Source organism: Symphalangus syndactylus, chromosome 5 (genome assembly GCF_028878055.3).
Source record: "Symphalangus syndactylus isolate Jambi chromosome 5, NHGRI_mSymSyn1-v2.1_pri, whole genome shotgun sequence".
Taxonomy (NCBI): Eukaryota; Metazoa; Chordata; class Mammalia; order Primates; family Hylobatidae; genus Symphalangus; species Symphalangus syndactylus.
The window spans coordinates 63,266,385-63,288,709 of NC_072427.2; the positions used below are offsets into that span (position 1 = coordinate 63,266,385).

General features: G+C 33.9%; 1 protein-coding gene across 1 annotated transcript in view; it reads left to right on the top strand.

The window, feature by feature from the left end:
• The window catches only part of SPRED1 (sprouty related EVH1 domain containing 1), a 103,362-nt gene that overhangs the window by 57,266 nt on the left and 23,771 nt on the right, over nucleotides 1–22,325 (top strand). The window contains exons 3-4 of the mRNA XM_055278649.2: nucleotides 12,031–12,199; nucleotides 14,550–14,596. Coding sequence (XP_055134624.1) covers nucleotides 12,031–12,199; nucleotides 14,550–14,596 — 216 coding nt within the window. The remainder of the gene's footprint in view (nucleotides 1–12,030; nucleotides 12,200–14,549; nucleotides 14,597–22,325) is intronic.

Below are 22,325 nucleotides of genomic sequence, written 5' to 3' on the forward strand. Positions count from 1 at the left end.
CGCTCTTATTGCCCATACTGGAGCGCAGTGGCGCGATCTCGGCTCATTGCAACCTCCGCCTCCCAGGTTCAAGGTTTTCTCCTGCCTCAGCCTCCCGAGTAGCTGGGATTACAGGCACCTGCCACCACGCTCGCTAATTTTTGTATATTTAGTGGAGTTGGGGTTTTCACCATGTTGACCAGGCTGGTCTTGTACTTCTGACCTCAGGTGATCCACCCACTTCCGCCTCCCAAAATGCTGGGATTACAGGCATCATCCACTGTGCCCAGCCAAATTTTAGAATATTCTTGTCTGTATCTACAAAAAAACCTTACTGGGGTTTTGATAGGAACTGTATTACACCTGTGGATCAACTTGGGGAGAATGGACATCTTTACTATGATGAATCTTCTAATTCATAAATACACTGTGTCTCTGTTTAGGTCTTTGAATCCTTTCATTAACATTTTGTGATTTTCAACACATAGATCTTATATGTTTTGTTAATTGTATACCTAAATGCTTTTCTTATATGTTTTGCTAATTGTATACCTAAATGTTTTGTTTGGAGCAATTGTAAATACTATTGTGTTTTTAATTTTGGTTACTGCGTGTCCGTTGTATATAGACATGCCATTAATTTTCATTTGTTGTTCTTGTATCCTGTTACATAGACATATTTAATTCTTTATGTAAATTCCCTGGAATTTTTTAATGTTGACATCATGTCATCTATAAATAGGAAGAGACGTATTTCTTCCTCTTCAGTCTATGTCTTTTCTTTTTCTTCCCTTATTTCTGTGGCTAAAACCTCCAATTCTATATGTAATACAATGGTAGTAGAGTACATCCTTGCCTTGTTTCAGATATTAACCAAAACACATACACTCTTTCACCTTTAGTATGTTGTTGGCTGGGGTTTCTTATAGGCATTTTTTATCAAATTGAGATCATTCTACTCTTGCTAACTTGCTGATAATTTTTATCATGACTAGATATTGGAGTATGTTAAATTTTTTTGTGTGTCAATTGATCACATTAGCCTGTTGATATGATAGATTATATTGATTTTTAAATATTGAACCAGTCTTGTTTCTGCAATAAATCCCACTTGGTCGTGGTGTATAATTTTTGATACGTTGTTGACGTTGTTGGACTTGGTTTGCTAATATTTTGTTGAGGAATTTTGCATTTAAGTTCATTAGAGATAATAGTCTGTAGGTTGGTGGGGGGTTTTTTGGTACTGTTTTTGTTTAATATTGATGTCAAGGTAATACTGGCCTCATTAAAATAAGTTGGGAAGTATTCCCTCATATTCTGTTTTCTGGAAAAGACTGTAAAATTGGTGTTAGTTCGTTTTCAGATGGTAGAATTTTTCATTGAAACTATCTCAATAAAGATCTCTTCAGAAGATTTTAAATTACAAATTCAGTTTCTTTAATTGTTATAGGACTATTCAGGTTATCTATTTCATTGTGGTTGAATTTTTATAATTTGTGATTTTTAAATAATTGGTCAATTTCTTTAAAGTTGTCCAACTTATGAGCATAAAGTTGTTCTTAGTAGGTCGGTTATTCTTTTAAAGGCTGCAGGAACTTTAGCAGTATCCCGTTTCATTCCTGTAATTGATTTGTGGCTTTGCTCTTTTGTCAGTCTTGCTAGATTTGTATCAATTGTATTGATTTTTAGAAAAGTAGTTTTTGTTTCATTGATTTTTCTTCTATTTTCAGTTTTATTTCTGTTGTCATTTTCTTTTTGCTTGCTTTGGGTTTATTTTGCTCTTCCTTCTTTAGTCTCTTGAGGTAGGAACTTCAGTTATTGATTTGAGATTTTTCCTCCTTTGTAAAGTCCAGACTTTTGAAAAGACTTTGGTTCACTGTAGTATAAAGTTTTGGTTTTATAAAATTTAACATTATTTATTAAATTATTCAAATTTATACATCCTTTTTTGTTTAACTTTCAAAGGTTGAATATCTCCAACTATCATGTTTTTGGATATTTTTGTGTTTCTAAATGGTTTCTGTGTTGTAATAGGGTATTGCTGTATCAATTGGTTCATAAGGTTCGTAACTGTTAAAATCTTAGATCTTCGAGGTTCATTTCATCAACATTATAGGAGCCCATCTCCAAATTATAGAAATCCGGTGAGGGAAAAGAGAATTGCCTAAGCTTATTTAGTTTTATTCTGGCAGTTTAGAAAGCTAGCAACCTGTGGGGACCTGGGAAAAAGCTGAGTCAACAAGCCTGTGCCGGAATGTTTTTTATTATTTTTTAGTGTGCCTACCAGAAGTCAGAGCCATATTAATTCCTAATTAGGAGTCAGTTTTGACAATGCCGTTCCCTTTTGCGGGTAGAATTCCCCTACAGTATCTATAAAAGGTGGTGACATTCTTGTTCTTTGACCTCTAGTCCTTGTTATATTTTTTCAAGAGGTGCTGGTGGAATCCCAGTGTATCTCACCTCACATTCCCGCATCCCATGTCGTCGTTGCTTTCTAGTCATTCACTTTTGTTAATAGTTACAGGTCTCTAATGGTTTTCTATTTTATTTTTCAGTTAGTTTGGTAAGTTATAGTTTTTTAGGAAATTGGCTTGTTTCACTTAAGTTTTCGTATTCAGGGTCATAAACCTTTATATTGTATTCTTTATTAATTCTTAAATCTCTACTTCTAGTTTTGTCCCTCTTTTTCTTCCTAACATAGTTTATTTGTACTTTTTCTTTTTTTCTTGTCCATTTCACTGGTCTTTGCAAATAATCAGCTGTTGGCAAGGATACTCTCAAGACCTCTTGTATACCTTTTACCTAAATTCACCAATTTTTAACACTTGCCACATTGAGTGTATCATTTTCTCCCTCTCCCAACACACGCACACACCCACATACACAAAAATCACTTTTTTTCTGAACTATGTGATGTAAGTTGCATTACAGCCTGCTTTTTACCCTAATTGTTCAGTGTATTTTTCCTAAGAACAAGGATATTCTCTTACAAAATTATAGTATATTTATCATATTTAGGAAATTAACATAAATACAGTACTTTAATCTACAGTCCCTATTCCAGTTTTTACAACTGTCCATGTAATGTTCTTATGACAATTTTGTTTCTTCAGTATAAGAAAATGTAGCATTTAACTGCCATAGCTCTTTAGTCTTCTGTAAAATGGAGCAGTTCCTCAGTCTTTAATGACATAGACATATTTAAAGAATACTGGGCAGTTATTTTGTAGAATGTTTCTCAATCTGGATTTTTCTAATGTTTCCCCATGATTAGATTCATATTATTCATCCTTGCCCAGAATATCATATAACATCTTGTGCCAGAAAGTAAAGTTGTACTCAAAGGATGAAATCTTGTTGAAAAGACACAAGTCAGCATGAAGGAGTTCCCTTTATCCAATTAAAGTAGGATAAATGATTATAATTCATTGACTAAAACAGGAATTCATATTATCTGTGTTCTAAAGAAGCAGGCAAATGGTGGAAAAGTAGTTCTTCCTTTCTGTAGGTTTTTTTAAATGAATTCATACTCTTTATTTCTTAATACTTTTTGGGGGTTTATTATATTCATTTTTAACATTTTAAATTGGACATTGAGTTCATTTTATTTTCAAATTCTTATTTTCACTGTAAGCTTTTTAAACTACAAATTTCCTTTTTGGCTTCTTGTTTTAGATTGTTGCACTACACAAATTTTTATATGGAGTTAATTTCATTATCTTTTAGTTCTAAGGATTTTCCAATTCTCATGCTGATTTATTTGATTCACTTGTCATTTAGAAGCAGGTGTAATTTCTTTCAAAAGAACAGGTATTTTAAACTAAAGTTGTATTGCATTATGTTTAGAGATGATAGCCTATGCGATAACAGTTATATTTGTCAAGATATATGTTATATTGTGGGTAAATGATTAATTTACCTAAGTGTTCCACATATTTTAGAAGAATGTATTTTTCAAGTAATTCATACAGGTTTCTTCATGTGTCCCATAGGTCAGATGTTTTAATGGTGATATTCAAATCTGCTTTATCTTTACTAATTTTGTGTCTATTTCATCTATCAATTATTGAGACATATATTCAGATATCTTACTCTGATTATAGATTTGTCAAGTTTTTCTTGTGTTTATTCTTGCTTAATAAAAATATATGGATTATATTTCTACTAAGTGAACCTTATTCATTATACCTTTTAGCCTAAGAGTCCATTTTGCTTATTACTCTCAGCATCCACCACCTTTTCCCAATATTATAATGTCAAGTTTAATTCCAGCTGCACACTTTTTCATATCCTTGTAGTCATGTGAGCCTCCAGTTAAATTTTATTCCTCTATTGGTTGTTTGTTCTAATTTTTATTATTTGCACACATACATGTATACTTTCTCGCCTCATTTATTTAAGTAGGAACTAGGTAGGAGTGTGGGTTTATTGGAGTATGGAAACTGTAGATACTGCTGCTCCAGTTACTATCTTTTTGAGTGAAAATAAAATACGTATGTATGTCTGTCAAATATTTGATCTTTTGTAACTTGCTGTTTTTTATATGAACTATTTAGTCATACAAAAATAATGTGTGTTAAAATAAAGTGCCATAATTATGAAAATATGATACTATTTTCTTTCCCTTCTCTCCTCCTTTATTCCTTTTTTTCTGCCTCCTTCCCTTCCTTTTGCGGTAGCTGAAGGTAACAGAACTGCTACTGTGTGAGAATCACTGCCATTGCTGCTTCTGTTACTTATATTTTTCAATGTCTAAAGTCCCACTCAGCTCAGAACACAGTGTTAAACACAAATTTATATTAATAGACAATTGTAAAAACATGTATTTGATAACGTAATTCTATATAGAATGTCATAATGTATTTCTTAAAGGGTACAGGTTTTTACATTCAGAAAATTAAAGTTCATAATAAGAGGCAACTATTTGAGATACCAGTTATTGGCTTTGGTTATCAAGTAATTTAATCTGAATTTGGAATTATTATTTTGAAAATGAAATTATTTTTCATTGGATTCAAAGGTATTTCAGAAAGTTACTAGTCAAAATTTTTATGTCTGGTTACCAAGCATGCTACTTCTTAGATAACACTATTTGTGAACATGTAATTATCTACTTGTAAGGTAGAAACTACAATATAGTACGTAGTAATTTAAAAGTATATATTTAATTGTACTCTCTTCTTCCAAATTATTAGTTGTTATTAGTGAAACAAAAATGCACTTACACCCATTTTTGGCTTGGTCTATTTTAAATGCTTCCGGCAAGCAACACAGTTATTTTACGATGGGAGTTTTGCTCTATATTTCCCAAAATAACTTGGAATAAGTCTTCAGAAGCTGTAGTTATTTAATAACCACAGTTTCTCCCCTTTTTTTCCCCTCTGTAAATTCTTACCCTGGAACTTTTTTCAGATGAAGGAAAAGGGTTGGAGATTGAAGCATTTTTACAGCCTTTAGAATCCATTAACAAACTCTTCAGAATTTATTCACATAAATTCTTTGAAGTGCTTAATACTTGTATCTGTCACTCAAACACCTCTGTCTCCATACTCAAAAATCCTTTTCATAAATAATGATCTCCCATCCTCGCATAGCAAGTAACCTATTGTGGGGTGGTGGCATCACCTAGTCACCAACATCACCATCACTACTAAGATTTATTGAAGATTTACTATGTGTCAGGCAGTATTTTGAATACTTTATTAGTTCATCTAATTCTCAAAAGTCAGCTGGATGTTGAGTGGTAGAGACTGGACGGGACCCAGCAGTTCTTGGCTGCAAAGCCTGCAAGCTAAACTAATTTCTGTACTGAATTCTTCTTACACAGTAGTAACTGTTTTCTTCTTTCTTGAGAAGTGAATGTGTCATGTTTCTGTCCTGTTCTATTTTTCATAGATTAATCATTTTATTTTGAACACTTTTCACTCATATAAAAATCCATTTTTGTTAAACACCTTCTTCCGCTGTCTCTTAACCTGGTGTCGTATAAGGAAACCATTTGTCTTCCCTCTTCCTTCATCTGTATCAGATTTTATTAAATTTATGTCAACAGTATTTTCAGTTTTCTTGAAGTCCAGAGTTCACCTGTTTATCTGTATTTTCATAAATAACGTCTGTTTAATGTTAACAGACAAAAGAATAAAAAATAAAAATAGATTTTAAAAGTTATTTTCGTTACCACTGGATTGAAAGACTTTAAGATCTTCTTAAAATATCTGTGGTTCCAAAAATATTTACCTTGCTAGTAAAGAATTTAGACTTGTATGTCTTAAGTAACTTAGATTTGTTTAGATCTGTGTTGGAATGCAAAGTTGTGCTACCAAATACACCTACATAATTGTATTTTCCTCCTTTATTATTATAGTCACTTTCCTAAAGCTGTCTCCAGCCAGTCTATTTGCAGCAATTATATTGTACTCCAACCTGGCCAGATCTGTTTGTATGTAAAAGTCTGAATTTTTCTTCATGCAGTCAGTATAAACGTTTAAGTGCTCTTGAATTTGTTGTGGCTTTTTCTAGTTTAAAATTTTCCATTATATGGTTTGTTTGTTTGTTTTTTTTTTTTTTTTTGGTTAATTCTTTATTTCTAATCCCTGTGCATTTGTAGATGATCAAAAGTTCGAAAAGTTCTACTACTAATACTAAAACATTACTCTAATTTGTTCTTTGTCAACCAGCCGCATTTTTAATGGATCAGTGAAGGGTTATTCGTGTCATATTATTTTGGCAACATATTCTTTATAGTTATTCTTGTTGATTGAGTCCTACATTTAGTATTTACTTTACAGTAGCTGTCTACACTTCTGATGTCTTTCCAGTTTATTAATATAAACTATCTTTTGAGTAAAAAACAGGGTGAGGCCACTGGTTGGCTTTTAAATTTATCTCTACTATCTATTTTATGAATGTCCTTCATTAATACGATGGGGGCCTGATGAAATTCACACCCACAACTAATTAATACTAGCAAGAAGTTTATTCAGCTTTTAATTAGAATTAGGGATGTAGTCCAATAGACTGAATATTTTTAAGGTTATGTTTTTAATAGCTTCTGGCAATGGCCTTTAGGATAGTCTTAACAAGACTTAGAATTATTTATTTCCTTTTGCACCATGTCTTGTCTTACAAAGAAGACAAGACGTTAATTGCCATTGGTAATTAGTCCAACTTCCTATTGGCCGGAAATATTGTATCCCTTTACCTCATTTCTCCTACAAAGTAAATAATTCACTGGTAATATGGGATTGGTTGTTTTTAATCTCTTGTCAAAGATGTAATTGCTGTTTTCTACAGTTTGCTAATTATGCCAATCTCAAATATGGTAATTCAGCATTGAACTCTGCTTCCTGTATGACTGTTGTTACTAATATTACTATTATCTTAAGATACAGAATTAATACACTGAAAACTACATTGGGCTAAAGTCAGAACTTAGTGTTCTGATATAGTTGAGAAGGGACAGTGAAAATAGGCAGCAGAATTCAGTAATTTTAAGAATCCTCTAGCCTTTAAAATTATTTTTGCTTTTCAGGAATGTAGATTTAGTTCTCATCAGATGATGAATAAACATCTTCTGAGGCGTTCTTTATCCTGCTTTCTTTTTCTTTCTTTTTTTTTTTTTTAACAACTTTCAACCCCATTGATTTTTTTTTTTTTAAATTTGAAGTAGACAGTTGGTATCTGTCTCTGTTACTTAATCAAGGTGTACTATACATTGCCTTTAGTGTGATGAAAGTACATTTTAAAAAATGCTACTTAAAGTCAAAAGCAAAACAACTTTCTAATATATTATGTCACTTAGATAAATAAGAAAATATTGTACATTGCATAGGGAACCTATGAGAATTATGTAAATGAGCGATAGACTGTTCTAGGAGGCATATCCTAAAAATTATCTACAACGATGTTGGGTGATTGTGCCAGTAGATTACCTTTTTTCTGTTCCACTGCCTATTCCAAAATTCGTTTTAGCAGCTACCATAGAAGTTTTTCCCTAAAGGATAATCAGTTTTATGCTACATTAAATATATAATGCCAACAGTATTTTCTCATATTTTTATAGATAGAAGTAAACAAGTTGAGATCTAGTTTATAATTAGTATGTTTTAGTACTGGTTGGTATGATATTTAAACTCAGTATTTTCATGACTTTTAGGTGGAACACATTTCTGCATAGGTATTTATGTGAGTCAAAGAGCTAGTTCATTAGCCTCTTCATTTCCTCAGTGCATTTTAAAGCTCATTTTTATTGATTTATTTATAATTTCATCTTTTAGATTCAAGGGGTACATGTGCAGATTTTGTTACCTGGGTATATTGGGTAATGCTGAGGTTTGGGGAATGATGGATTTTGACTCCCATATACTCAATAGGTTTTCAACTCTTACCTCCCTCCTTCTCTCTCCCCTGTAGTAGTTCCCAGTGTCTATTTTTGCCATCTTTGTGTCTATGAGTATTCATTATTAGCTCCCTCTTATAAGTAAGAACATGTGGTGTTTGGCTTTTGGTTCCTACATTAATTTGCTTAGGATAATGGCCTCCAACTATATCCATGTTGCTGCAAAGGACGTGGTTTCGTTCTTCTCTATGGCTGTTTAGTATCCCATGGTATATGTTTTATAAGTATATACGTACCACATTTTCTTTATTTAATCCACCATTGATGGACACCTAGGTTGATTCCATGTCTTTGCTATTGTGAATAGTGCTTAAACTTATTTTTAAAACTACTTTTTCTGTGAGTGTTGGGAGGCTCTAAATAATAGATGCCATTTGAAGACAAGATTAGGGTAGATCCCGTTGAAATTTTATTTATCTGAGAGTTAATAGTTGAAAATATTAATTTTGGAAAATAGAAGAGGGGGCTAATTCAGTAATATTTTCATGTATTAAAAATTTAGTGTCATTATCATATATTAAAAACTAGAATCAAACTGTTTTTATGTCTTCCCCTTTTTAACAATTCCAATTTAGCATTGTTTTACAAAATACTGCTTTTCCCACTGTTTATGAATATAGTAAAAATGTTGCAGTAATTTATGACACTAACATTTACTTCCCCTTGAATTCTAGAACTTAATCATGAATTGTTGTTGTTGTTGCAAAGTGATTGTAACAAATATTTAATAGTAAATCTGTGTAAAATGCTTTAGCAAAATGCCGACTCATAAAAGCTCTGGATACATGTAAATTCTTTTCTTTTTTTGAGACGGAGTTTTACTCTTGATGCCTAGGCTGGAGTACAATGGCACGATCTTGGCTCACTGCAACCTCTGCCTCCCAGGTTGAAGTGATTCTCCTGGCTCAGCCTCTTGAGTAGCTGAGATTACAGGCTCCCACCACCACGCCTGGCTAATTTTTGTATTTTAGTAGAGACGGGTTTCACTATGTTGGTCAGGATGGTCTTGAACTCCTGACCTCATTCGATCCACCCGCCTCAGCCTCCCACAGGGCTGAGATTACAGGCATGAGCCACTGTGCCTGGCCGTTAATTCTTTTCTAATACATGTAGAGTCATCAAAGTATAGGAAGCAAAAGTCTTGAGAAAATTTCACTGCATTGCCTATAAACGGGCAGGACTGAACCTTAGTCACATTTTTGGTTATTTCTGAATTAATAAAACTTACTACCAAGAATTATTATATTCAGTGATATGCTGATAAAAGGTTTAACAATCAGCTTTCAAGAGGGGACACAAGTCAGTGATTTATAGCATTTACATACCTCTACCATGGCTGCTTTTACTCAACATGCTATCATTGCATATAGCGTTGGGAAGAAATGAGCAGTAGTGTGGCATTATATAGTATTTCCACCATACAGATATGACAGACATAAACTACCTCATGAACATAGGTAATTGTAAAAATATAGTAAAATAATTAGGAACTGATGAGTTTTGTGTATTTATTGTTTTATTTTTAATGTAATTTATTTCATTGTAGAGTTATATATTCTAGCTTTTAACAATGGCTTCCAAAATTCCTGAAAATTTAATATCTGGCTTTTAGGAGCCAGTATAAGCAGACTCTAGCAGACCTCCCCTCCAAAAGTATAAATTAGAGATTCCTAGTCCATGATCTGTGAATGAGTTCCTAGGGAAGTGCGTAAAGCCTAAAAGTTTTTCTGAGGAGAAGTATTGGTTGAGTACCTAATATTTGTCTGCCACTATAGTTTAAGGATTTGGCAAACAGACAAAGACCAGCTCATGCAGGGCCTAGTAGGTCATAATAAGAATTTTAGTCTTGAAAGCATTGAAAAGACATTGAAACTAGGGAGTGGTCCAGTAAAGTTGCTATTTTTTTTTTAAGAAAAAATATTACTCTACCTGCAGAGTACTGCAATTACTATTAGTAATTCACGACTACTAGTAATATCTGAGGGGATCATCAGCAGTGCGTGGAAGAGACGTGCAAGTGATAATGGTGATTGGAAAAGAGTGGAGGTAGTGAAAATATAATCTTTCACCAAATACCAACTGAGCATTTATTATGTGTCATGTGCTACTATGGGTTTCATTTGAATTATTTTTAATTCTTTTCCTCCTGTTATAGGGGATTCTTAAAGTAATTAAGGTGTGTAGTTCTAGTCTTTTTATTAGATTAATTGCAAAGATCACTAGTATATCCACTTTTGTTTTATGTGACAACTAAGATTTATTAAAAGCATACTGTGAATATGATGAAAGACAAAGGCCCAGGAACGAAAGACTGAAGAGACCTTACAACTGTCCTGGAACGGATCCTATACTGGAAGGATTTTTAAAATGCTCTAAAAGACATTATTATTAGTATAGTAGGCAAAAATGTAACGCGGTCTATGGAACATGGTCTATAGATTAAAGTTCTGTGTTGGTTTTAAATTTCCTGAATGAGATCACCATAGTGATTACATAAGAGAACAGTATTGCACTTAGGAAATATACTCAAGTGTGTATTAAAGAGCAGTAGAACATAATATATGTAACTCCTTTGAAATAGTTCATAATAAAGTAAGTTAAATGTTTATACATGGACATATACGGAGAGAATGTTAAAAATTAATGTGATAAATCTGGATAAAGGGCAAACAGGAATTTTCTGTATTATTCTTGTTACTTTTCTACAAATTTGAAATACTTTCAAAATAAAAAATTTGAAAACCAAGGGTATATTGATTCATGCATTGCATGAAGCTCTTTACATGAATGCACATTCGGTCATTCCACTCTAAGCTCTGGGATATTTTGGTACTGTAATTTCTGTTTTAGAGATGAGTAAACTAAGGCTTTAAATGTTAGGTAACTCACTTAAATACATATTTTGAAAAAGTGGCAAAGTGTATTTGTTTTACTGCTATGACCATTAAATCCTTACACAAAATATAAATACATCTTTTAAGAAGTTTAGGAAAATGACTTTGTTTTGTTTTGTTTTGTTTTGTTTTTGAGACGAAGTCTCACTGTGTTGCCCAGGTTGGAGTGCAGTGACGTGATCTCAACTCACTGCAACCTCCGCCTCCTGGGCTCAGACGATTCTCCTGCCTCAGCCTCTTGAGTAGCTGGGATTACAGGCGCGTACCACCATGCCCAGCTAATTTTTTATATTTTTAGTAGAGATGGGGTTTCACCATGTTGGCCATGCTGGTCTCAAACTCCTGATTTCAAGTGATCCGCCTGCCTCGGCCTCCCAAAGTTCTGGGACTACAGGTGTGAGCCACTGCCCCCAGCCAAAAATGACTTTAAAAAGTTAAATTTCTATTACTACCACCCCCCTGCCTCTTTCCTGGAAGTAATTCCTGATATATTCCTCCGGAAATTTTGTTTGCAATGGGAGTATATATATGTGTGTATTCTTTAAAATGGGAGTATAATAAGCATCTTGTTTATAATGTGCATTTTTTTATTCCATCTTAATCTATTGAGTGACTTTGTGAACTAGACCACTTTATTTAAAATATTAAAAATTATTCATTAAAAAGTAATAGCATTGTATCATCTCAGTTTGTATTTATGAGCTACATTAGATGCATTTGATTTATGTATATTAATTTTTGGTATTTGGCTTTTGTCAGGTGGTTTTGGAATGTATGCTTAAAAAAGACCTCATTTATAATAAGGTCACTCCAACATTTCACCACTGGAAGATTGATGACAAGAAGTTTGGTCTTACGTTTCAAAGTCCTGCTGATGCTAGGGCTTTTGATAGAGGTATCCGAAGAGCTATAGAGGATATTTCTCAAGGTAGGTATTCTTGACTATTTTCTTAATTTATTTGTTGGTTATATATAGTAGAGGTTATCTTTCTTAAACTTGACCCAAAGTAGTTTTCACACTTTAACCATGTCAGCTTTTGTGATATGTGATCAGGCTTTGAAACCTCACAATAGATGAAGATAAAATAATAGACTCCTTAACGTGATTTGTATTTGTCACATCATAGTCTATGTCAATTGCATGTATTATCTTGAAGAGTCCATCAACAGCTGACTTCAGATAATTCAAATGTTTTAAAATAAGAGCTTGAAGGAAGAGGGAATAGAAATGTACAGCTGTGAGAATCCCAGTTGGTATTCTACTTGTGTATGTATGACACCAGTCACATCCTTTTTTTGGGTAATTATATAGAACTTGTAATATTCAAATTTATGTAGACTCTAGTTATTCCATGACAAAAGTCTTCACTTGATTGATTTCATTATTGAGGATTGGCAGAGACCACAAGCTCATCTATTCCTTTGTTATCTTGCCAGTCTATTAAAATTATTAACTCAAAAGCATACAGGTTTTGAAGGGAAGAATAATGTTTTTTCATGTAAGACTGGCTTATGCTTACTTAAACAAAAATCACATTAAAACCCATTTCTTCCATAAAGGAAGAAATATCCAAGACTTGATTTTTTTTTTCTAATTAGGAGGAAAATTATTTCAATTTAACTAACTTTCTGTATAAAGTAACTGAAAGTGTGCTAGACTACATTGTGATTTGTGTATTTTGAAGATGTTATTTTAATAAGAAAATCTGAAAACATAAACTGTGAGACCAATCACAGGCAAGAACATGGAAATACATTGTACAAATCTGTTTTGATAGTGCATGAAATTGTAGTTAAGTAATTTATTTAGCTACTTTGAAAGATTAGAATTTGGTAAATGAGTAATTTTTTATTCTGATCCAGAAAAAATTACTATGAAGTAATAGTAGCCATTTTGTCTTTATTGTGAGACTCCTTAAATTCTCCTTAGATCAGTGTTCTTAACCTTGGCTACACATTAAAATCACCTGGGAAGCTTTTGAAGCTTAAAATGACTAGTCTGTGCTCCAGACCAATTGACTCTATCTGGGGAATAGAGTCGAGTCATCCCTTATTTTTCAAAAACTCCAAGAAGTTCAAATATGGTGAAGAATTGTTCTCTGGTCAAGTAATTGTAATTTCAATTTGAAGAAAAAAATAAGAAACTTAAAAAAAAAAATACATGATGTTTCTGTGCCTCATTCCACAGAGATTCTGATATATTTTGGTTTGACTCCATACTCTGGCATCAGTATATTTTTTGACAATTCCTCAGTTGATTCTAACCTTTAGCCAGGTTTGAAGAACCAGTGCTTTAAAGAGAAAAATAGTATCCATGGCTGCTGGAATTTATATGATTTAAAGTTTTGAATTACTTTTAAGCATATGCTCATGTACCGTAACAGTATACCTCTTTCACTAGGATCAAACAGATTGGGTTTAATGTTTTAAAAAATGATTTATAAGGAGTAGCTTACAAACTCCTAGGTAGAGTAGACTGCAGTACTTAGTCTACCTTGTTATTTTTGAACATTAAAAAACATTAGCTAGCATTGTTATCAGCTGCTATATAGACTTTCAACAATCTCAAATTGCTTTTACTTGACCTTCTGTGACAAAAAGATAAAATATGCTGCTCTTTCCAAAGGGCACATTTCTTCTTATCTCATGCCTACTCCATGCTAAGCTGTGCCTCTCAAGGGTAGCATGAACTAAGAATACTTTGCCAGGACAAATCCTTTCTTACTAATTTATTGAAACTAAAGGTACTCTTAACAGCATGAAAATCTGTACAGAGACATTGATGCAAAAAAGTCAGTAACAACAATTGGCCATTAACTATCAATAGGGGATTAAAACTGATTTGTTTTCCATCTTAGCTAAAGCAACTAAAATCCTGGTTATAGGTACTAAATACTGTTTCCCGGGTCAAAGCATTTAGAAAAATTGAATAAATCACATCTTAGCATCACCAGAGCAGTGTAATTATAATCTGCCTAGTAATTTTGAGTATTTGGGAGAAACTAGGGGCAGGGCTAGCTAGAGATAGTATACTTTCAGAGAAAACGTCTCGTTAGTAAGCAGCTGGAAATTTACCTATAAAAGAGGGAAATAATTACATTATTCTCCATTATTCTAACACGGGCAAATACAAGTGGCCAGTATCTTAATTGCCAGGCAGTCCAGAAAGATCTCTGGTTAGTCTTCTAAAGTATTATAATGATATAATCAATTAGTCATTAATACTGGACTCTAAGACAAAAATTCTATACTTAATTAACTTTTATCTATTTTCTTAGGATGCCCTGAATCAAAAAATGAAGCTGAAGGGGCAGATGACTTACAAGTAAGTAATGGCTTGGAAGGAATTTGTAAACATAAAGGATGTGGAAGAAATCACTAGCCTTATTAAATAAACTTAGCAATTACTAAGAATATTTCTAAGACACTGTATTTGTCAGCTTTCTCCAGAAAAAAAGAACCAGTACAGGTTGAGCATCCCTCATCTGAAAATTTAAAATCTGAAATGTTCCAAAATCTGAAACTTTTTTTCTTTTTGAGACAAGGTCTTGCTATGTTGCTCAGGCTGGTCTGGAACTCCTGTGCTGAAGCGATCCACCCACCTCCCCACAGTGCTGGGATTATAGGCCTGAGCCACTGTGCCCGGCCCCAAAATCGAAAACTTTTTGAGTATGGACATGACACCTCAAGTAGAAAAAGTTTACACTTGACCTCATGTGATAAATCACACTAAAAATGCAGTCAGAATTTTGTTTCATGCACAAAATTATTTAAAATCATGTATAAAATTACCTTCAGCCTGTGTGTTATAAGGTGTATAAACATAAATAAATTTCATCTTTAAATTGGGTACTATCCTTAAGATGTCTTATTATGCACATACAAATATTCTGAAATGTGAAGCAGTTCTGGTTCCAAGCATTTCAGATAAGAGATATCAATCTTTATATAGAAAGTAAAGTTTCTGTTTGTTTGTTTTTTTTCTTTTTTAAGGAAGTGGTTCATAAGATTGTGGGCTGGGTTGGCAGAATGGGCAGGCATGCTGGAAACTGGCACAAGTTGATGTTGCAGTCATGAGAAGGCCGAATTCTGTTCTCTTCAGAGGACCTCAATCTTTTTTCTTATGCCTTTCAACTAATTGCATGAGGTCACCCACATTATGGAGGATGCCAAACTGCCATATTAAAAGGACATTCAAGCAACACTATGTAGATATTCATGTGGTGAGGAACTGAAGCGTTCAGACGATAGCCATATTAGTGAGCCACCTTGGAAGCAGGTTATTCAGCTCCAAGCAAGCCTTAAGATGACCAGTTGTGGCATGTTTTCATTGCAACCTTATGAGGAACCCTGAGCCAAAACCATCTAGTTAAGCTGCTCTTGAATTCCTGGTTAACAGGAACTGTGAAATAATAAATGTTTGTTATTTTAAGCCACTAAATTTGGGAATGATTTTTGACTAATGCAGATTCTGGCGACCTGAAAATGGCGTGCTGCTGTAACAAATACTAAAACATGGGAATGACTTTGGACTCAGGACTCAGACAGTAAATAAAAGGTGGAAGGTCTTTGAGGCGAGTTTTAGTGAAGTTCCGAAGAGACTTACTGGAAGCTTGAAGATCTTTGGATAGAGCGTCAGTGAGGGCTTAAATGAAAATGAAGAAAACCATATTTGAAAATGGAAGAAAGGGAATGTTTGTTTAGTGGCTGAAAGCTTAGCAACAATGTCATGGCAGTAATGTGGGAAGCAGAAAATGTACCTAATGTACTGGGTGGTTAAGCTAAGGAGTTTTCAAGCAAAAGGTTGAAGCTGTTTGCCTGATTTCTTCTTACTGCTTATGATAAACAGTAAATGAGAGAAGTAAGCTAAGGAAGGGCTCCTAAACAAAAAGAACCCAGGGCTTTGCTGGTTTTGAAAATTCTCAGTTTCTCAGTATGTCAAACGGCTAAGATTAAGAAATGGCTTCTAAGCAAAGATCAAATCCAGGGCCTTCTCAGAAAAGCATTGTCTAAGGATGTGAGTGTAAATTCCTTCGTTTAAGACCTCAGGAGGATTTAAGATGAACCTCAGAGAAACTTTCGATCAAAGTAGTAGGTCCTATAAGAAGTGTAAATGTATGTCACTTAGCAGAAGTTTAAGTTTGAGAAGAGTTTTTCTCATTTGTGAGTGTGCTTTTTATCTAATGGAATGGACTTCTATAAGATTCACAAAGTTTTTCACAGCATTATATTGGCAGAAATAACCACCTTTGATTGAAGAGGGGCCCTTTGGATCCCCAAAATTCCACTGGCAGGAAGCAAGTTGAAAACACTATGCAGATGCAAACCTGGCCCACCTTTCAATGAAAATAGAAGGAAATTAGAAATTAGAACCAAGATCTCAAAGGCCAGAGCCACGAGTTATGAAAAATTATTCCCAGGTCCTAAGTTCCACTCTAGGAACTTTCAGCGTTGCCACCTTGATTTCAGAATTATGTGCACCAATAACTATGTTGTTCCTCTCATTTTTTCCACTTTTAAGCAAGAAGGTCACCTGGCAGTTACCCTCTGCCTGTCCTACGATTGTCTTTTGGATATGTGTTGGGCAGGTAATTTGTCTCTTTAGTTCCAGAAATCAGATTGAGAGAAGCAATGTATATTCAAGGAGCGGCATTTAAGGAACTACATATACCCAGGAAATTTCATCTGTACCTGCACCTGTTTAGAAGACAGCATCCTAGCTTTGAAGATGTTGTTGTAAAAAGATGAGACTTTTAGGGAGTCATGGGAGGGTAGAGTGTATTTTGAATATGAGAAAAATATAAATAATTGGTGTTCAAAGAGCAGTGAATTATGGTTTTAAAATATGGAAACATTATTTTATACTTCTCTCATCATTGGAGTCTAATTCCCCTCTTCCTGAGTATAGGCTGTTCCCAGGGACTCACTTCTACCACACGGAATGTGTTGAAAATGAAGTGTGACTTCTGAGGGTAGATCCTAAGAAAATTTCTGGCTTCCATCTTGCTTTCTCTCTTGGATCACTGTGGGAGAAGCCAGCTACTATACGTGACGACACTGGAGGAGACATGTATGAAGAGATCCATGTGAGGAATTGAGGTCATCTGCCAACAACCAGCAAGGAACTGGAGCCTTCTAGCAACAACCACGTGAAGTGAACCATCCTGAAAGCAAGTCCTCCAGCCACAAACAAGCCTTCAGATAATTACAGCCACTGCTAATACCTTGACTAGAACTTCATGGGGACTATGAGCCAGAATCACCCAGCTAAACTGGTCCCACATTTCTGACTTACAGAAACTATATATAATAAATGTTTGTGTTTGAAGCGGCTAAGTTTTGTGGTAAATTTTAATGCATCTATAGTTAAAGAATGCACAAGCAGAAAGGGAAGTTTAACTTTTTCTTAAGATGATTAGAATGATAGCTAATTTTTTCAGAGTTACAACTGCGAAAGAAAACTCTTAAATTTACCTTAGTACCATTTATTTCATTCATGATGTTCCAAAGGTTTAGAAGGTCATTCTTCTTTTGGAATGTATGGGAAGTTGCAGTGTGTTCTGATTTATCTAGCTACTTTATTAGGAATAAAATAGATCATGTTAAGTTTCATAATTCATCTTATGGGCTTGGCATAAATGTTTTGAATACAGAGTATGGTTTCAGGTAGTGTTTATATTGGGTTTACTTCATTGGCAATTGTTTGCAAAGACAACTAATATAGTTTAAAAGAATAATGCATTATCTAATTTTTTAACACAGTAAAAGTAATGATAATGTTATATTTAAATAAATGTTTTGAAGGCATTAAATGTCAAGAGTGGAAATCCTTTCCCTTTTGGATGTTCATTAATTAATTCAACAAATATTTGAGTACCTATTTCTGTGCCAATAACTGTGCTAGACATTTCCTTCATAAGCTATTGGACAACTTTCTGCTTTCAACAATTAATGTCTTCATCAATTATCATAAGTCAACAAAGAAATCTACCTTTCTATTTCATATCTGTCTTTGGAAGGTTTTATAACAGATCATCATTTGAATTTAAAATCCTATCTTGCTCATCTTTTATTCCTTATGTGTAGTATAGTGCTAATCACATACATAGTTGGCACTCAAGAAAAGTTTTGAGGAAAAGTCTTAAAAGTTAAAATTTTTAAAAGCCTAACCAATATTAAGGTATGAATGTTCTTTTCATTTGGTTTCTTTTCTTTGACTATTTTAATGAGACAAATGAGAGCTTTTGGTTTTTTTGTTTGTTTTGAGACAGGGTCTTACTCTGTTGCCCAGGCTGGAGTGCAGTGGCATGATCTCAACTCACTGCAGTCTTTGCCTCCTGGGCTCAAGTGGTCCTCCCACATCAGCCTCCCGAGTAGCCATAGGCACGTACCACCACTCACGGCTAATTTTTGTATCTTTTTGGTAGAGACGGGGTTTTGCCATGTTGCCCAGGCTGGTCTCAAACTCCTGGGCTCAAGTGATCCACCCACCCACCTTGGTCTCTCAAAGTGTTGGGATTACAGCATGAGTCACTGTGCCTGGTCTAGGTTTTTCTTATTGTTGTTGTTGAATGCTAGCTTATGCTTGTTTTAAGATCATTTTTAGTGCTGACAGAGTTGTCACTTACAACATTTACAGCTCTTATTGTTCAGATATGCTGGATTGAGAGCAAAACCCACAAACTTACCTCACAACAGGCTTGAGGTTGAAAGAGGAAAAGATACTAGATAACATGTTTTTGGGCAGAAGAAAGATGAGATCTGATTGATAATGAAGTAAAACATTTTCATGTTTTCTCATTTGGCCATTAGAAGTACGTGACTAACAATCTTTTTTAGAAGTAAGTAATGTCATTTCTTAGCCAAAATGATTAGAAGGCGATGATTTATGTTTGTCTAATTTTGCTTTAGGCAAGGGATATGAATTGTTCATGTAATGATTTTCAGAGGTAGTAATATTTTAATAAGGCTCTATATCTGAAAACTAAGTTAGTGGATTGGCTTTATTTAGGTAGTACAGAGTATTTAATGGTACTGCAAGCTATCACAATCCTTTTGTAAGTGCTGCCTTAACAGTTTTCAGAAAGCCCTGATGTATCTTAGGTTGAGTTTTATTTATTACGCAGTAAGAGAGCAAAAACATTCTCTGTATAACTTTTTGCATAATGTTATTTAAAATTTTATTGACTCTTAGACTAGTATGTGCATATTTCAAAAATTACAAATACAAAATTAAGAATCATTCATTCCTACCTAAAAATAATTACTGTTTATATTTGGATATTTCTGCTTAGGTTTTTCTTTCTTCTGGCATCTTGCATACAAATGCATACTTCCTTTTAAAAGCACCATTGGGATCATACTTCTAAAATGCAGTCAGCTTAAAATCTCTTGGCCATTTTCATTGTGTCAGTCTAACTTCAGAGTCTTTGATCTTAGCCATTACGTTATGTAGCTATACTACAATTTAATCATTGACATCATTGAATATTTCCCACAGCCTTTTACATACATTTTAATTTGTATCTTTGAGTGTGACCTTAAGATAAAAATCCTAGAAATATACTTACATTTAAAGGGTTGAAGATTTATGTGTTAGCAGGATGTGTGTAATTACTGCTTATTAACTCAAAAGTAGATCTACAGACAGTAAACAATCTCTGCAAACCTAATACCACATTAAGCCGAACTAACTCTTCATTAGAAACATAGTTTAGTTCTTCCGTTGAATAAGCCAGATTAGAGGATTTGTTTTCCTTTACCACTATTGCCAGACATTGTTGTCTTGCTGCATTTTTCATATTCCTTCTATATTATTTCCTCACAGATCACTGTGTTCAGGTTGCTTAAAGAAAATGCTATATGCTGTTAATGTTTCCAGTCAAAGCTCATAGACAAATAGAAAACTAAAAATTCAACTGCTGGTTTATTCTTACCGTTAAGCTAATCAAACTAAAGAAAGCTAATGAACAGAATAGGAGACAGTTGTGGCCAAATTTAAAATGAATTGCAACTGAAAACACTACACCACAGGGTTAATAATGGTTTTGTTGGACTTGTGGAATTAGAGTAATTTTTTTCCTTTTTTTCTATGCTTCCTAAGCTAGCATAATTTGAGCATATAATTTTAAATACCTAAAGAATTGCTTTGGTAGCATGTTTAACACATGTAATGCCAAGATATAAGGGCTCTTTACCAAAGAAAATTTTAAACCACTTCTGTCATTTAATAAACCAATGATATAATTATTTAAAAACTTGTTTTAGTAGGATATGAGCCAGTCACACATTTTGCAAACCTGTAATTTGTGATTTACAATTACAAGAATGATGTTCTTGAGCAGTACGTCGACTGTGATATCCCTTTTTTTCTGCATTTGACTTATTTATTGGGAATCATACATTAACAAGGGTTTGCAAAACAGCACTAAATTTTCTCTAAGAACTAGTACTAGCAGAAGGGGCGCAAAGGGAGGAGAGAAGCAAAATCTGTTTTTGTTTTTTCTGCAGCTGTCATCTGGCCTTATGTTCTGATCAAGAGCTACAGCTGGAATTATTTTATTGCTTTACTCTGTATCCTTTTGCCTCCACACACAAAATTGCTATAGAAGTCTTTGAAAAATAAAAAACTAGGCAATCACTTATCAACCATAAAAGAATAATTCTTACACCAGCAGCTGAGAGTAAAACAAATTTTCATTGTGCATTAACTATTGGCATGGGGTTACTTTGTAGACAATACACATTAGCCTGTGCCAGCATACAATACTAAAAGCATTGAAAGTGAGTATATATAACTGCTGTAAATGTAATTTTTTTAAGCTAGAGATAATGCCAGCGTATTTACCGTCTTTGTGCCTATCATATATTAAACTTTTTGCTCTTGTGGAAGATTTTTGGCATTCCCCACCACCTGATTTTATGTTATGTTCATGTTTCCTTAGTAATTGTCACTTTTCAGGGGTTATAACCCAGTAAAAAAAAAAAAATAGAAGTTTGTCTAAGTCTGAACACTTTATGGTCAATCAAATCCAAATTAAGAAAGTGTTTTGGTTATTACTACAGGTTGAGCATCCCTAATCCACAGTTCAGAATGTTCCAAAATTCACAATTTCTTAAGCACTGACATGTGGCTCAAAAGAATGCTCAGATGTTGAATTTTTTTTATTAGGATAGGTATATTATATTATACGCATTTATACTTAGGTCGAACATCCCTAATATAAAAGTTAGGTAAGCAATAAGGCCCAGTGTGGGCAGAGATGTAAGGAAATGGTTCCTCTGTCTTAAACAATTAAGGGGTTTTCAGTTGATAACATAAGTTTGCCAAAGGGTAGCTTGGTAATATAATTGAATACGTGTATATACTTTATTCAGCAATTCCATTTATAGGAACTAATACTAAAGAAATGATACAAGTACACCAAGATACATGTAAAAAGAAGTACATTACAATGCATGTAACAAAAATTTGGAAATCTGAATGCCCATAATTAGAGTATTAGCTAAGGTAGTATATGACATATGCAATATTGGACTTCTTTGCAGCAGTTGCAAAGTGTAACTTGTATACTGGTATGGGGAAAGGTCCATGGAATGTTAAGGAGTGAAGAAAAAGAGCACTGTGTGGATAGACTGCAATATAAATGGAATCAAATTATACATAGCATGTAAACACATATGCATGCATTAGGAAGTTTAGGAAGATATATGTCAAATAGTAATAGTGGCTATTCCACGGGGGTAGGATTATGGAAATAATTTTTATTGTTTTTATAACTTGAACTTTGAATAACAGTTATTCAAAGATATTTTTTGCCAGGTGTGATAGCTCATGCCTGTAATCCCAGCAGTTTGGGAGGATGAGACGGAAAGATTGCTTGAGCCTAGGAATTCAAGACCAGCCTGAGCAACATAGTGAGACTCTTGTCTCTACCACAAGCAAAAAATTAGCCAGGCATGGTGGAGTCCACCTGTAGTCCCAGCTACTCGGGAGGCTGAGGTGAGAGGATCATTTGAGCCTGGAAGGTCAAGGTTACAGTGAGCTGTGATCG